This window comes from Etheostoma cragini, chromosome 13, assembly GCF_013103735.1.
Source record: "Etheostoma cragini isolate CJK2018 chromosome 13, CSU_Ecrag_1.0, whole genome shotgun sequence".
Lineage (NCBI taxonomy): Eukaryota > Metazoa > Chordata > Actinopteri > Perciformes > Percidae > Etheostoma > Etheostoma cragini.
In genome coordinates, this window is record NC_048419.1 from 1,080,445 (window position 1) to 1,097,786 (window position 17,342).

The window sequence follows — 17,342 nt, forward strand, 5'->3', positions numbered from 1 at the left end:
CAGTAATTTGATAAAATACATGAATCTTCACTGATTTCACAGATAGAATCTCAGTGAAAATGTGATTAGCAGAGAAAACAATAGTTTTCATACATAAATGTATTATCTACAAAATAGTACATCATTGTTTGTCTATCTACTTTATCCTTAAAATTTGCATTTAGACCATGAAGAATATTAACTTGATCACTTGTTACCTCTGTCGAGCTTCATCAGCTACATAGTAAACTTCACCTTGGAGGTAGAAGTTTAGCAGGAGCACCTGAAGGCAACATACGTTTGACAACCTTTGACCAATTTCAATGTACATACTGTTTTTGTACAGTCTATGCATCAGTACTGTACTGCTTTGGGTCAGAAACCCCTTAACTTTCAGCTCTCGTCAGTGGACACCATCCTCCATAATCTCACGTTCACAATAAAATTCTGAGAGGCTGAATGAGTTGTTACCTTAGACGGTTCCAGTCTATGGTTGGCACTTAGGAATCTTGTTTTGTTAGTTACAGGAAAATAACTTTTAGCCTGTAGTATAGGAAATAATAATCATAATGTCAATTAAACCAGATGTATGAAATTAGCAACTCAAATACTATTCCGTGTAAAAAGAAACCAAAGCATCATGTGATAATGTATCAATTAACGTGTTTTGAGGCGCACTTGAACGCAGCGCCACTGCCTACTAGCTACACTCTTCGTCATATCGCGATAGAGACCATCAGGCCACGGAGCTAACGCTGAGCAACATGGCGGAAGGTATGAGAATGTTATTTATTTATTTATTTTTTTACTTTACTATTTGGTACGCTCGCTGTCATCGTCTGCTGGTTGAACTGTAAGCCTGAGTCAACCAGCTAGTGTCTTGGTTGAAAAGCCGGGCTTTTTCAGCGGTTGAGAATATGAAGCAGGGCGACTCTTGTTAGCAGTGAACCAGCTCTGTCGTTAGCTCTCGTTGATGTTGCTAGCTGAAATGTAACCAGTAGCTAGTTAGCCGAACGGGACAAGAGAGGTTGGAGGGTTGGACTGTGGGGAAGAATTCTTGTTCAGGCAGATTGCTGGTTTGCTACGTCCAAAAAAAACCTAATGTTAACTTACAGAATTTGCAGGCAATGCTGGTATTACGGTTTAGCTAACGTTAAGTATCAACGTCATGGATCGCATCAAACATCATTATCTAGCTATACCGTTTATTTCGTTAACAGTTAACGGTCGCTGTTATATTCATTGGAGATATGTTTTTTCTTCTCTTTTTGGTAACATAATTGGATATGTGTTGATACGGGACAGGAGACTTCCCAGGACATGGTAGCTGTCATTCCCTGTAAGGTGTTATCTGCACCACCTGGTAGAATTGCCATGGCTAAGGGCACCGCCTATATTCGGCTTGGGCAGAAGGGAATGGCTGCTGGTGCCCTCCTTAAAGGAAATCTACTCACCAACTTCACTCCAGAGAACAGACACTGCACTCTGTGGTGTTACTGCTGTGTGTGGAGCTGCTCCATTGCTTCTGAACATAAAGCATCTTTTTGGTTTAATCAAAGAGATAATCATGATTATCCTGTTAAATGACTGTCTGAGCCTTCATTTAAATGAAAAAGAGACTCCCTATATTCTCCTTTTCTTTTTCTATCCCCCCTGCAATGCCTGTATTCTGTTGTGAGTGGCGTAGTTTTATGGTATTCCCTTTGTGTTTTGTATTTACAACAGCTTATTGCCTTACAAAGTCTGGAAGAGACAAGATGGAGTACATTTCATACACGCTGTTTAGGGTGCATACTAATTTGTTGTATATACACTTGTATTAGGAGGAAATCTGCAGGTATTAAATTGCCTTTCAAATGCATAAATCCTGCAATAGGAAGACGTCTTTGAGTATAGTATAGGAATCTGCCAAGTGGCTGGTCAGTTGGCCCTAAGTTGTTACTCCTCCAAACCACCCTTCCTGTGTTGAGCTGATCAGGTGGTTTCTCCCCCCCCCTGCTCCCCATGACCAGTAGCTGTGCCAGTAACGGTTTACAAGGAAGGACGACGTAACTTGCCATCTCAGCATTTTTTTCTCACTAAATCTTTACTGGTTTAAAGGAAGGAAATGGGCCTCAGTAGACCTCAGTGAACTCAGTGCTGAGACATAAAACTGTGTTGTAACATGAATATCTGTAGATAGTGCATTTCATTTGAGATCAAGAGAAAAAGGTTTGTCCGATCAGAAATAGGCCCCTTACGTTCTGCCATTGTTCATTTTTAAGATGTGGGAAATTGCATCTTGTATGCCTTTTTATCTATTTTTATACAGTCTATGGCTTTTATGCAGGGATTGCTGAAAATCTTCCTTTTATGTGCAACAAAGGTGAAATGGGAAAGTGTCACAAGAAATAGGCCAGTATTATGAAAAGTAATAGTGGATCAAGTTATAATTCTTAACCCTTAGCACTGTAGGTGCAATGCTAGTTCACAACCTTTTATGGTATGTCTCTTTCCTGCCATATTGTTTCTGCCATAAGAAAAATCTTTGAAAAACATATTTTTGTAAGAAGAAAAAAAAATCACTAGCTACTATATAATGGAATCATTTGATTTTGGAACCACCTCTTTTACCAAAGGGAAGAAGTGCTTCGAATGGTCCAGTGTTAACCTGTGATCAGAAATGCGTCTTTCTAATCTCCTTTTTGTGTCCCCGCATCTTGTATTGTCCTCTGTCTGTTTCCTGTACCTTGATGTGGGGCAGAGGAGGTGGCCAAGCTGCAGAAGCACCTGGCCCTGCTCCGGCAGGAGTATGTGAAGATGCAGCAGAAGCTGGCTGACACAGAGAGGCGCTGTGCCGTGCTGGCGGCTCAGGCCCCCAGCCAGGGCTCCTCCACCCCTGCAGCCGCAGACACCTTCATCAGCCGTCTGCTGGACATCGTGGCCGACCTCTACAAGCAGGAGCAGTACAGGTGAGGAGCATGGTGGAAACGGATGGCTGTGGGTTTTGTTTGAGACCAGGGCTGCTCGATTATGGGAAAAATCACAATCACAGGATTTTTGGTCAATATTGAAATCATGCTTATTAAACACAATCACTCAATGTCTCTTGACCATATGTTGCATTTATTGAACTTAAGACAGTTGAAACAAATCAACAGTGAAAACACCTTGAACTGTTAAAATGTTCCCGTTGGTCTTTTTGTTATTCCCCTTACAATTAATGACATAAAAAACATATTGTGAGTTCAGCCTTTGGGAGAGACAAAAGTACGCACGTCATTCCAAATACAAGACAAAATAAAAGTTAACTTGCAAAACATAATGTGGAAAAATATTTTTTTTTCTTTTTCTCGATTGCATTGTTTTAATGATCGCTTGGAGCCAAAAACAAAATTGCGGTTCAAATTATTTGAGACTTTGCTAACCCAGCAGTCCTGCAAATGTTACTATGTAGTTGTGTGTCAGCTCTGGTGGGAGTTGTGTGATACAACCCGCCTGTGCTGCTACGTTATTGTAGTCGATGCCGGGCTTGTCACATAACATCATGAAAAGCTGTGCCTGTAGGTCATGTTGTAAGTGCTGCTGAGTGTGTTTGTTAGTTTAAGCATAATTGCAGACCTATCATTGTGTGTATAAACTTGGTTTCTCAAAAATGAATGTGTTGGTTTTTGCAGTGATCTGAAAGTGAAAGTCGCAGGGGAGAATCTCAGTGCCCATAAGTTTGTGTTGGCTGCTCGCAGTGATGTCTGGAGTCTGGCCAACATGGCCTCCACCTCTGAACTGGACCTATCTGGTGAGCCACCCTGGTGTAGCTTCACCATAATAAAGGAGTAGCTTAACTCATAATGAAAATCCATTTGTTACCTACTCACCCCTGTCAGTCAACATGCTTATGAGTTAATGGATGTTGATGACCGCATATTTATTTTGGAGTTGGTCATGCAGACTGTCAAAGTCCAGTATTTGACACAGTTTTGCTCCTGGGAGAATTTAGCCCTCTTGCCTATTTCCCAGTAAGGTCATCAGTATGGGGTTGAATTCAACTAAATTTGAGCATAGAACTGCATGTAAAATGTGAAAATACCTCTAAACAAATGTTTTCTTGGAGGGCATCCAAGTTTAAAAAATATAAAAATAAATCTTTTTTTTTTTTTTTTATGTTTATCAGTTGTCCAAAATGATTGTGTTGAGTCCAGTGTTTGCAGAGACTGACTGAAAGTTCATTGTTTTTCATCTTTCACAGTAGGTTAGCAATTGATAACTCTTTGTACATTTCTGACTTGGTGACACGATTGACTTCCAGATTGCAAACCTGAGGTTGCCATGGCAATGCTGCGCTGGGCTTACACTGATGAGTTGGAACTCACTGAGGACGATGCCTTTCTCATTGACTTGATGAAGGTGGCCAACCGCTTCCAGCTGGAGCTGCTCAGAGAAAGGTCGGCACAAGTCATAAATCCTGCCTTTTAATTTGCAGGCAATAGTTACAACTTTAATTGTTTCTGTTGGCAGCATTGCTGTTGCATAACACATTATAGACCTGTGTGGCTTACCGGCCCAAAAATAAACAAAAATTCTCTGCTGGGACAGGTGTGAAAAAGGCGTGATGTCCTCCGTGAATGTCAGGAACTGCATTCGCTTCTACCAAACAGCTGAGGAGCTAAATGCCACCACCCTGATGAACTACTGTGGGGAGATTATAGCCAGTCACTGGGTGAGCTGCTTCAGAAAGTGTTTGTACACGCCATGGCCAACTCAGGAACTTAGCGGTTGTTCGTGTTCATACATGTGTGGGATGGAAGATGTTGGTTTTTTCAATCTTGTGAAAAGAGCTTTTGGCACTGAGCTGTTACCAAACCAACCATGTTAGTTTGCTATCTGCTATTATCATTCTAGATAATGTGATCATCTACAAATTTAACAGTTTCAATGAGTCTAAAATCAAAATGTGCTTTTTTCCCCCTAAGTATACCACTTCTGAATCACCTTAACCTGCTCTGTTTTCCTGTGGGGTAATCCCTTAACGTTTGCTCCTTTTCGACAGATCAGTGATGCCTCGCCAGTGTGAGGCATCTCATCATTTACGATACAATAAATGCAGTGAGGCCACAGCTCAGCAACCGTTATCAAGGATATCTTTATGACTGGTGTAGAAAATGGCCGTTAACTGTCACCAGCTCCTGACACCTCAGTCTCAGTCTCACACTGACATGTTGTGTTCCATTGCTTGTGTTTTTATCAGGATGATCTGAGAAAAGAAGATTTCAGCACCATGAGTGCCCAACTACTGTACAAGATGATCAAGTCTAAAACAGAGTATCCTCTCCACAAAGCCATCAAAGTCGAGCGAGAAGATGTGGTCTTTCTCTATCTCATCGAGATGGACTCGCAGGTCAGCGCCCCACAGATACCCTTTTTAACTGCTCACTAAACAGTGTTTTTGTTGCTTGTTACGGTATACCCAGCAGAAAGGTTTCCCGTTATGCTACCAACAGGTTTAATGTTTTGGTTTTTGATGTTGTTACATCTTGTTTTCAGCTACCCGCCAAGCTGAATGAACTGGACAACAACGGTGACCTGGCGCTAGACCTGGCGCTCGCTCGTAAATTAGAAAGTATTGCCACCACTCTGGTTAACAACAAAGCCGATGTGGACATGGTGGACCAGAGTGGCTGGAGCCTCCTGCATAAGGCCATCCAAAGAGGTGTGTGGGGGTCATGATCACTACACTTTATGGCACCCTTGTGTCTTTCTTGACTAAGTGGTGTCCAAAAATATGTGTTCATCTTAAAATATTTCTACCTACCATGATACCAACTTTTTCAAATTAATGAAGTAAACACTCCATCTTTCTCAAGGCTTATTCTTGTATGGACTTGGTTACACTGTGAGCACTTACATTTTAGAGATGATTACACAAAAGCAGATATTCTTTCATCATGACTGTGCAAGTGCTCATGTTATGCTTTTTTCCTTTTCTTTACTGATGTATATATTTTTTGTGCATGTCATAGGTTTACAGAGTGAAAAAGCCCAAAGCCGAAAAGCAGAATAGGAGCACTTTCATCTTTTTTCTTCTTCTTCCAGGTGATGAATTTGCCTCCATCTTCCTGATTCGCCACTCTGCTCAGGTGAACGCAGCCACAGTGGGGGCGGTGGAAACCCCCCTTCACCTGGTCTGTTCTTTCAGCCCTAAGAAACACTCTGTGGAAGTGATGAGCGGCATGGCACGAATCGCAGAGGCTCTGCTAAAGACCGGCGCCAACCCCAACATGCAGAACAGCAAGGGCAGGTAGGCCACCGGGCTCTTGGTTTAGGAACATTATTGGGGTTTCAAAGGTGGCCAATTACTGTGCTACGCATGGTGGTGCTTCAACTTTTTGTCTTTTTCTTGTTTTTAGAACTCCGCTGCATGAAGCTGTGGCATCAGGGAATGAGCCAGTGTTCAACCAGCTACTTCAGTGCAAACAGTGAGTTACATTCTGCCTTCAAATGGAAGTAGTGAGTTTGTGGAACGTCACGCTTGGTGTTCGATTAGTTGAACTCATGAGACCCCCATAGCTCGCTAATTGAGTATTGGGTATTGTGCTAATCCTTTTTAATTATGAAATAAAAATCTTTTCTTTTTCTTTCTATCTATCTATTTAGAAATGTTTTATTATAAAAATTCTCATGAACACGTCCCTATTTTATGGCACCAAATATTGAAGATGATGTGAACCTGGTCATCATTTAACTCTGTGTAATCTGTCCATCTTGTTAGGCTTGACCTGGAACTCAAGGACCACGAGGGCAGCACAGCTCTGTGGCTGGCCTTGCAGTATATCACCTTGTCTTCAGACCCCTCAGTAAACCCATTTGAGGAGGATGCACCGGTAGAGAACGGCACCTCATTTGACGAGAATAGTTTTGCCGCCCAGCTCATCCAGAGAGGAAGCAATCCTGATGCACCTGACACTACCAAAGGTGCTGTTTAAACCACCTCACTCTGTTGTCATTTGTTGAATGGACTGACGCCTGACTGTGTCTTTTTAAATACATTTTCATCTTCCTTTGTTTTTATCCCTCTTAGAAAACTGCCTCATGCAGAGAGCAGCTCGGGCTGGCAATGAGGCAGCTGCACTTTTCCTTGCCACTCATGGGGCAAAGGTCAACCATGTCAACAAATGGGTGCGTATGATCAGTAGGCCACATAGCAGCCAAACCATTACATAGGGTTAGTGTGCAGGTGGTATGTCCTTTTAACAGTTCTACTTTCTTACCTTTAGAACACTGTCCCTCGGCCAATCAGTGTTATTCACCAGAGGTCAGAACCCAGCGCCAAAATTCATCCTTAAGATTTAAGGATTCAAGAATTTGGGTAATGGGTAAAATAATGGTTAAAAAAGAGAAAGTATAATTACCATTTTAATTATTTTTATAAAGATGTCTTAGTTTATATAATGCAACACGGATGTGTCACCAGTGCACAAGTTTCATGTTCTGTATGCGCCATGTTACTACATGTTTGAATCACAATCTGAGTCTTTCTCCCATTTTATAACTCCAGACCTTTCTAATGTAAATCATAAGATCTAGATCAGAGATCTGAAACGGGGGGTCCTCCAGAGTAAATGCAGGGGGGGGGGCTGCAAAATTAAAGTTTTTTTGTAATAATTCATTAAATAAAAGTAGATTAATTTAAAAAAAAAAATGTATTTATTGATGACAACCTTACTAAATGTACATTAAAACATGAAATGTAAAGTATTTAAATATCCATCCAACTTCGTCTGTCTGGTCCAGTTTAATATGCAGTAGGTGGTCCCTGCTCCATCTCTCTTTCAGCTAAGGGATCTTTGGCTTAAAATGTTGAAGACCCCTGATTTAAATAAAATTCTTATCTCTTACTTATAAAGTTATTATTATGAATCATTTTCCTTTCCTTCAGGGTGAGAGCGCGCTTCATACAGCATGTCGCTGTGGCCTGGCAAACCTGACAGCCGAGCTGCTCCAGCAAGGGGCCAACCCCAACCTGCAGACCCAGAAGGCTCTGCCTGACGACACGGTCGGTGTTGCTACGCAGACCCCCCTCCACATGGCCATTGCTCACAACCACCCAGATGTAGTCTCTGTCATCCTCGAGCAAAAAGGTCAGCATTTATACACGAGAATGGCTGTAACTAACCTGCAAACGTGGCAGATATGTGAAGCAATTTCTGCTTTACTTCACTACACATCATCACTATCAGTAATGTCCTAAAACATCCTGAAAAGGATCCACTTATCTTTCCCTTGATGGCTCTATTGCAGCCAATGCACTTCATGCCACCAACAACTTCCAGATCATTCCAGACTTCAGTCTCAAAGACTCCATGGACCAGACAGTGCTGGGCTTGGCCTTGTGGACAGGTACGCAGCACTACACCTCCACGGGGAAGATGTAATACAGTTGATTCTGCTTTGTCAAAAGGATTTTTTTGGAGTGCATAACCTTGTTACAGGACTGCATGTTGATCTGTGTATGGGATTTTTAACATGTACACTCTGTCCCTGTCAGGCATGCACACGATAGCAGCTCAGCTGCTGGGCTCAGGGGCTTCCATCAATGACACTATGTCCAATGGACAAACCCTGCTTCACATGGCCATCCAAAGACAGGACAGCAAGAGTGCCCTCTTCCTTCTGGAGCATCAAGCAGACATCAATGTCAGGTAACACTTGGGTTTTATTACCGTTGTAAAGCATATGTGCAATACAAGTGTTGACATTTTTGTTTTGAGCATTTTATGCCTTTTATTCAGATTATTTAAGCAATCTCCCGGTATCCAGTTATACATGTTGAGGGTAGATTTTATAATTTCTCTACTATCAGGACCCAGGAGGGACAAACAGCACTACAGTTGGCCATCAGTAACCAGCTGCCACTGGTGGTAGATGCCATTTGCACAAGAGGAGCTGATATGTCTGTGGTGGATGACAAAGGGAACCCTCCATTGTGGCTGGCTCTGGAGAATGGCCTGGAGGACATTGCATCCACACTGGTGAGACAAATGCATGGACAGCCAACTTAGAGATGATACTTTCCTTTTAGTGCCTCATTGGCACACTGCCATTTAATAATTGTTACAAAACTAAGTGCCTGTACCCCTATATTGATTGAAAAAGTAGTGGTGTTTGTATGTCCATATAACATCCAGCGCACATATTAATGTCAGCCTCTTCCAAAACATCTTAAGCAAACAAGGATTGGTTCTGAAAAATAATACAAACCACTGACGATTTGAAGCCAAACAGCGGCACAAAACCTCATACAGGATTGTATTCACACCTATGTATGTTTTATAGATTTCAGGCTGGGAAATACAAATATTTTCTTGCATTTTGACTGTGATTGAGTCTCTGTTGTTCCACCTAGGTCCGCCATGGCTGTGATGCGACTTCTTGGAGCACAGGGCCCTCGGGCTGCCAGCAGAACCTCCTGCACAGAGCTGTTGATGAGAATAATGAGGTCACTGCTTGCTTCCTCATCCGCAGGTCGGCCAATCTTCTTACCACTAGCTTAAATCTTTTATGTTTAGGAAAATGTCAGTTTTTAACAAAGTTTGCCATTTAAAATTATGGCAGAGACAAAACTTTAGTCAATCTGAAAGTAGAAACATGTCTGTTTTTAAACATGAGGTTATTGAGATGGATGGAGCTAGCTGTTCTAACATTCGGTCTGCCTCGTGTGTATAGTGGTTGTGACGTGAACAGCACCAGACAGCCAGGCCCTAACGGGGAAGGAGATGAAGAAGCCCGCGATGGACAAACTCCCCTCCACCTGGCAAGCAGCTGGGGATTGCAGGAGGTGGTGCAGTGCCTTCTCGAGTTTGGAGCTAATGTTAATGCACAGGTCAGTCTGTTGTCTTTGACATCAGTGGGTCCATTTTTCGTCTGATACTGCTGATGCATCATTGGCATTCCTGCCAAAAAAAAGCTCTTTTTCTAAGTGTTTAATCATGTGTCTGTCCATTTCTGTCAGGATGCAGAAGGCAGGGCTCCCATCCATGCTGCCATTAGCAACCAGCACAACGTCATTATACAACTACTCATTTCCCATCCAGACATTCGTCTCAACATTCGCGACCGTCAAGGAATGACCCCCTTCGCCTGTGCCATGACGCACAAGAACAACAAGGCAGCCGAGGCTATCCTCAAGAGGGAGCCAGGTGCTGCTGAGCAGGTAACGTTGACGTTAATGCAGCAGTTTGTTTCACTGGAGCACTTCTTAGTGTACTGAGCTCTCCTGACCTCAAATCCTCTGTTACTGTCCAGGTGGACAACAAAGGACGTAACTTTCTCCACGTGGCTGTGCAAAATTCCGACATCGAAAGTGTCCTGTTCCTCATCAGTGTCCAAGCTAATGTCAACTCCAGGGTTCAGGATGCAGCCAAACTCACCCCTCTCCACCTGGCTGTCCAGGCTGGATCCGAGATCATTGTCCGCAACCTGGTAAAAACCTGAGACTTTCTTGGTCCTCTGCATTTATTACTCACGACAATTTAAGTGCTATTGAAAGAGAGGTGCAGTTGATATTGTTTTTATTGGGCATATTTCTGCTTTCAGCTGCTTGCCGGAGCCAAAGTAAATGAGCTGACCAAACACAGGCAGACAGCCCTGCATTTGGCTGCCCAGCAGGACCTGGCCACTATTTGTTCTGTGTTGCTGGAGAATGGAGTAGACTTCGCTGCTGAGGATGAGAATGGCAACAATGGTACTTAGATTCTTTATTTGTATGCTCTTTGTTTTTGGGGAGTTTGTATTCTGGGAGGCTTCTATTAACAAATAGCATTCACATTGTCAAATAAGTAATACGTAAAAAAAAAAAATTACCAATCAACTCAGGGGCCAGTCTGTTTTTCTCTCATTCACCAAACTGAACAGTGGAGTTATTAGTCCTTGCCTAACAGGAATAATAGAAATCCCTGTTCTTGAAGTGATTAACAACCTTTGACCCCCCCCCCCCAGTCATGACAGTCCTGCTGTGCCAACATCCGCAATAGTAACTGTCAGAGGTGGATGCACCTTCTGTAGATGTTGCATTTTAATTCATACCAAAGACAATTTATTGTTCAGCTGTACCAATATCCTGAGTGTTATTGCACTAGGCTGTTTTCCCAAGATAAATGGTTAGTTCAGTTTTCTGTGGGGTTTTTGGAAGATGGTAAGGGTTACTCATGGTAGTGATTACAGTAGAATGTTGTCCCAACAGGACCATCTGTAGATATTGCATTGTTCAAAGGAGTCATTGCTTTCATATTTCAAAATTACAAGTGGAGTAACTCTATTCTCTGTTGTGTAAATGATTATTTAATATCATCTCACCTCTCCAACATACCATAGCTCTTGTGATATATAACATTGTATTGTTTTGTCTCCCCAGCTCTGCATCTGGCTGTGATGCAGGGCCGCCTTAACAACGTCAGAACCCTTCTCACAGAGTCCAACGTTGATGCAGAGGCCTTCAATCTCAGGTACACTCAGGTTCTTTTTAACAATTAACAATGTGGAGAGTGTAAGCTTTTTAAACATAACAGAAACCCCTTTGTAGAATATAATGTCTCCTTTCATCTTATTACGTCTGTTTAGGGGTCAGTCACCAATGCACGTACTAGGCCATTATGGGAAAGAGAACGCCGCTGCCATTTTTGAGTTGTTCCTGGAGTGTATGCCTGAGTACCCTCTGGACAAACCAGATAATGAAGGGAACACAGGTACTGAAGTCCCTGTTAATAATATCCAAACTATTAGTGCTGGTATTGTAAACATGCTATATAGTACACAATACCAGTGGTACACTATAATGAGAGACCTGCATTCTATTCCAGTTCTGCTGCTGGCCTACACGAAAGGCAATGCAAACCTGTGCCGTGCCATTGTGAGGGCCGGGGCTCGACTGGGCGTCAATAATAATCAGGGCATCAACATCTTCAACTACCAAGTTGCAACCAAACAGTTGCTCTTCCGCCTTCTAGGTACGTTTTCACCCTTCATCATCTGTCAGCCATTCATGTGTATTGCAGTTTTTATCGGGTACCTTGGTACATGTCTCTGATCAGAGTTGAAACTCACAAAAAGTACTTGTTTAACCTCCATATCAAAGCAATTTCTGTCTTTTGAACAAAAATAAATGCTTTGGCACATTTATGGAAAAGATTATATACAACTGTCCGCAGTTTGCCTACATTGTCAATTACTATATAATGTTGATCAACATGTATTCTACTGGATCTCTGTTGAATAGTCTTTTCCGCAAAAACATAGAGGCATTAGTTCATTGCGTAAGTCATTACATGCAACATGGTTGAACCAGTTTTACATAAATCTCTAACTTTTTTTGTACGGCTGAATTCCTCTCAGATGAATCTTGACTTTCGCTAATGGAGGGGAATGTGTGAAGCATTAGATTAACCAATGAGCAACCAGTTCAGATGTGCATCTCATCAACCTTCAAATAGCAAGTCTAGAAAGACTGCACTGTACGTCCCCATACAGTGCTGCGTGGACAGTTCAGCCTTAGGGGTGTTTCCTATGTTTACATTTCTAATATATTTTTTCCCCTTTGTGCTATGCAGAGCTGTTAAACAGTCTTGTCTGTTTTTCTGTATCACAATGACAGGGTCTGTCAACAAGTTACAGTAAAGTGGTGAATGCGAATCCTGTCCAATTTCTTGCAATCAATCTCCCACATACTGTAATGTGTAACTTTGTACTGCTGAAATGGATAAATGCCGTACGGTATAATTTTCAATCATCAAAACTTTAGCCAAAGTTTACATACAGTTATATTGACTAAGCATTTTGGTTATGCTGTTTGTAAACAATGACACAACGCTTTATTCTAAAGCACTGACGTGTGTGTGTGTGTGTGTGTGTGTGTGTGTGTGTGTGTGTGTGTGTGTGTGTGTGTGTGTGTGTGTGTGTGTGTGTGTGTGTGTGTGTGTGTGTGTGTGTGTGTGTGTGTGTGTGTGTGTGTGTGTGTGTGTGTGTGTGTGTGTGTGTGTGTGTGTGTGTGTGTGTGTGTGTGTGTGTGTGTGTGTGTGTGTGTGTGTGTGTGTGTGTGTGTGTGTGTGTGTGTGTGTGTGTGTACACACACAAACAGTATATTGACTTTTGGGAGATAAAGTAAGGATTTTTTAATTTGTTTTTAGGGGCTTTTGCAAGTCATCCATTGCGTGGAGCTGTTTGTACGAATAGTTTTGGGAAATGCACTTACTGTTTTGCCAAAGTTACAGACGATTTAAGAAATGCCAATACCAAAGCCACTGAGAAAACCTAAAACGACAGCCTTACATGCCTTCATACAATGTGCTTAGTCTATATCCTTGTTGTCTACTTCCGGTATTGCTCTGGTGCTGCAGGAAATCCCGCTGGGTGCATTTCCGTTTTCTTGTGTTGGAATTTTAAATCCGGACAGCTAAGACTATCTTACCTATCTGAGTTTTCTGTTGCACGTCTAATTTGCAGTAGCTCTGTGTGAAGCCTAGCGCTGCCCATGACGATTGTGATTGGTTTAAAGAAATGGCAAAAAACCAGAGCACATTGTTTTTCCCATTCCGGAATGCTGTGTAGACTAGCCCGACCCTCCACGCTCTGCAGAGTATGGATGGTCAGGTAAAGTGAGACTACAATGTATTTGACCCCCATGATAACCTTTTTTCTTCACTGGTTTAGATATGCTGTCCAAAGAGCCCCCTTGGTGTGATGGATCCAACTGCTATGAATGTGTTGCCAAGTTTGGTGTTACAACGCGGAAACATCACTGGTTAGTACGGCTTTTATTTAATTATGTGCAATAAATAATACTTTTTTAAATTAATTTCACTGATGTTTTAATTTTGTGTCAAGTGGTATAATTAATCCTGTGTCTCCTTGACTCCAGCCGCCACTGTGGGCGCCTGTTGTGCCACAAGTGCTCTATAAAGGAGATACCCATCATCAAGTTTGACTTGAACAAGCCAGTGAGGGTGTGTGACATCTGCTTCGATGTACTAACTCTGGGTGGGGTATCGTAATGCAGTGGCCTGGATATCCACCGCTCTCTGACACTAGCCATGCCAGGCCCAACTCGGCACAGTTATTCAGGCACACCAGGAGAAGGAGCATCAGTAGCAGGACATACTAACAAAAGATTCCTGGACAATTATGGACCATCATCTTTATACTATTCCAGTCTATAAAAAAAAAAACTATTAATGTTCTAGGAGGACGTTTCAGAAAATGAAACGTCTCCTTGTTTCTGTTTTGATCAAGGTATCTTAAAGTGGATATAAGCAGCTCTCCAGCTCGATCAGGCTGGTCTGTTTCTCAATCAATTTCCCAAGCCCAGTTATGTTTGTATTGATTAACTCGTATTATTACAAGTGGGAAATTTCAATTCAATGATGAAAATTAAAAAATCTGTTGGGATTTCACCATCAGGAGCCTTTATGCTATGTGACCTGCCCAAGACAGAAATTCAATGCCACACAATGAATACTTACATTTATATGAGAGCTGCTGTCAACCAAGAGCAGAGCAAACGTGTAAAGTGCCCCTAGATCAGTAAATCTCCAAGGACTGAATTATCAACACTTTTCTGTAATCTTTCATCTTTCACTCTGTCTGTACTGACTGGATACCGTGGGACAGACAAGGAGGACATAAAGGGAAAGCAACTTAAGTTGTTATAAATGAGCATCATTTCCAAATGTGATCTAATCTAGACAGATCCAGTTTGATTCAGAATCACATGGACATTGATTTACTTTACTGAGGTAAAAGATGGCACAACTGGACAAGGATGACATTTCTCATGACATGGGGTTGTTTTTCTCCATCAGTGGTGCATAGTCTATCATGTGTAGGCATCAGCCAAATTAAATACTTACCTTTTAAGATGGCGAGTTGGGAAAATGGGACGTGAAAAACTTGATTTTATCAAAAAGAAATATAAATGTCCAAGTCTATCAACAATCCACTTCAGTTACAGGAATGCCTATTATGCCTATGCATGTCATTTAATTTGTAGCCTTTACATGCCATTGTTATATTCTTAAATCCTACTTCAAAATCAGTCAACAAATGATAACATTCCATTTTTTATCTGCCATGAGGTCCTTGTAGAAAGATCATACTCCCCACAATGTTGCCTCGGGTCAAGTTGTTGTCTTGACCCATCACATTTAATGCTTCTTGATTTCTAAGCCTAACGGGTGCACTTTATCAAGATTACATGACATTTCCGATCATTGGGGAGAATGTGGCGTAGAGGGGTGGCCAAGTAGCGGGGCCTCTTTAAGTATTGTTAAATTGTACAGATAAATGTGTGATATTTTTGACCACTACAACTGTTTTGTACTTAAATGCAGTTTGTGCTTGTCATTGTGACAAACCTAAATCTTGCCTATGTTAATCTTTTATGCACATTGTTTAATCTTTTATGCACATTATATTGTATCTGTATGCTCAGATATCTAGCCTGTCTCTTCCTGGTGTATCCTTTTAGAGAAAGGGAGGACAACTTTACATAAAGGTCATCAAAAAAACAATTCATTGACTCTTCTTAAATCGTCCTTTTTATTGTGAATAAGTTATGTCCCTGAGGATTATGCTATTAAAAAAACAAGCAAAAAAACAGGCAATGAATATGTCCAATTTCTGGGCTTGTCCAGGGATTAAAACTCTTCAATAGAGCATGAGTTGGCCTGCGGATGGCAGTCGTCATATTTCTGCAGGTTGGGGTCTTCCTCTGCTGCAGATGGGTCTTCAACACAGACACAGCGAACACTACTGGAGCCTGGGGAGAAGAGCTTTCGCGGGACACCTGCCCAGCCTCTTTCCACTCCACCGCTGGAGAAAATCAAACCAATCAGTACTGTTCATACTGTCATATACCATTAACACCTGCTAATGTAAGACATGCACCAATACAGGTAAGCAGCACATCACCGCATTGCATCATGTGCCTTGTAGGCTTGTCAATATTTGATTAGGCAAGAAATATTTCCATACCTCTTAATGGAGCACCAGACTCTTCCTCCCCTGGCAGCGCTCCACTCCGAGTTGCATGCTGGGAAGTGTACCATCTCTGCCTCAGATTGGGCCTTGATTCGCTGGCCCTCTGCTAGTAATGCTTCCACCTGCAACATGGCCTCTGTGGGCTGCCCAGTCTCGGTATAGAACCGGCTTATTAACAGACCTGAAATTCAACACGGTGGAGGCTATAGGTTGGTGATGGATGTTGATTGATAAGAAATGAGGTGAACCACCTAAATTAGCAGTAGGTAAATTATTAGACATCAGTCGTAAGCTATTCAAAATACTGCCCTAGCTGTAGCTCTTCAGAATATTAATATTTTTAGACTCTGCTTGTGGCAGATATGGAGAATTAGGAGCTTCAATCGCGCACACACGGCATGCTCTGGCCTCATTGTTCACTTTACTGTATCTGACATTTTGGAAGGAGCCATTCATAGCTACTGCTTTCTGGTGGGTTAAGGCCCCTAATGCAGAAGGCTAACTGTCACAGGAGTAATGTTAGAATCTGCACTACATGTCGGCAAATAGCTTTAATAAAGCTGAATGGAACCTGATGGTACAAGATGGTGGGAAGGTTTTGTTTGGTAAAAAAAAAATACATGTGCTACCCAAAAGATTGAGATTAAAATACTCGGAGGGAAAACATTACATACCTACACTTTGGTATTCCTTCTGATAGAAGGCCAGCCAGTCATAAAGGGCCACCACCTGCAGTGGGGACAGACTGGACACATCATCTGACAGGCCACTTTCTGTGAAGTCCCCAGTGATGAAGGCCAGGGAGGCATCTTTCCCTGAAGATTATATATATATAAGATATAATATAGACATTACAGGGTATGGAATACTAATGTACTGGAATTTACGTGTTCGGGCTGTTAATCAGCAGCAGACACACTTTAACATTAAGAGAGATCTCTCTGGGGTTGTTAGCTGAGAGAAACCCAGTATGGGCTCTGTGAGAGAATCACCTGCCATAGAGTGATAAGCACCAGCAGGTCCGTAGTGCTTGTGCCCCTTGTGGACGTCAAACACCTGGCCCAGTACGGCCAGGTAAAGGCCCTTGCTGCCTTCCTCCCCGTCGTACGCTGATAATTCAGCCGTGCTCAGGAGCCGCATGGGCGGCCCCTTGTCTGATCCGTATCCGAACGTAACGGCCCACTCGCGAGGAATGAACAAAAGTGTCAGTGCTAGAAACGCGACCAATACACAGCCGAGCACGTTGTCCATTTAAGCGTTTAGGTATGTCCTCCATTTGCATCACAGCTCTTCCCCTTTTAAAATAGTCAACAACCACACAGTTACTTCCGTGAACAGGAACACTACAGCGCATGTGCAAA

At 42.2% G+C, this 17,342-nt stretch overlaps 2 protein-coding genes across 2 annotated transcripts; one reads left to right on the forward strand and one right to left on the reverse strand.

Annotated features, from left to right (window-relative positions):
• Positions 1 to 637: 637 nt before the first annotated feature.
• ankfy1 (ankyrin repeat and FYVE domain containing 1) lies at positions 638 to 14,171 on the forward strand. Its single transcript, XM_034891085.1, has 25 exons — positions 638 to 753; positions 2,723 to 2,930; positions 3,636 to 3,754; positions 4,265 to 4,400; positions 4,552 to 4,675; positions 5,204 to 5,353; positions 5,500 to 5,665; positions 6,049 to 6,253; positions 6,363 to 6,431; positions 6,725 to 6,927; positions 7,034 to 7,131; positions 7,892 to 8,093; positions 8,254 to 8,352; positions 8,501 to 8,654; positions 8,816 to 8,984; positions 9,359 to 9,477; positions 9,679 to 9,835; positions 9,965 to 10,165; positions 10,258 to 10,434; positions 10,549 to 10,696; positions 11,366 to 11,456; positions 11,572 to 11,696; positions 11,811 to 11,957; positions 13,657 to 13,747; positions 13,865 to 14,171. The coding sequence occupies exons 1-25, from the start codon at positions 744 to 746 to the stop codon at positions 13,995 to 13,997; spliced, it is 3,501 nt and encodes a 1,166-aa protein (XP_034746976.1). The 5' UTR covers positions 638 to 743; the 3' UTR covers positions 13,998 to 14,171.
• Positions 14,172 to 15,526: 1,355 nt separating this feature from the next.
• On the reverse strand, positions 15,527 to 17,301 carry LOC117956159 (neuferricin). The gene is made up of 4 exons (XM_034891086.1): positions 16,974 to 17,301; positions 16,656 to 16,796; positions 15,976 to 16,162; positions 15,527 to 15,813 (listed from the first exon to the last, which is right to left on the reverse strand). The coding sequence occupies exons 1-4, from the start codon at positions 17,230 to 17,232 to the stop codon at positions 15,639 to 15,641; spliced, it is 762 nt and encodes a 253-aa protein (XP_034746977.1). The 5' UTR covers positions 17,233 to 17,301; the 3' UTR covers positions 15,527 to 15,638.
• Between the last annotated feature and the right edge of the window lie 41 nt (positions 17,302 to 17,342).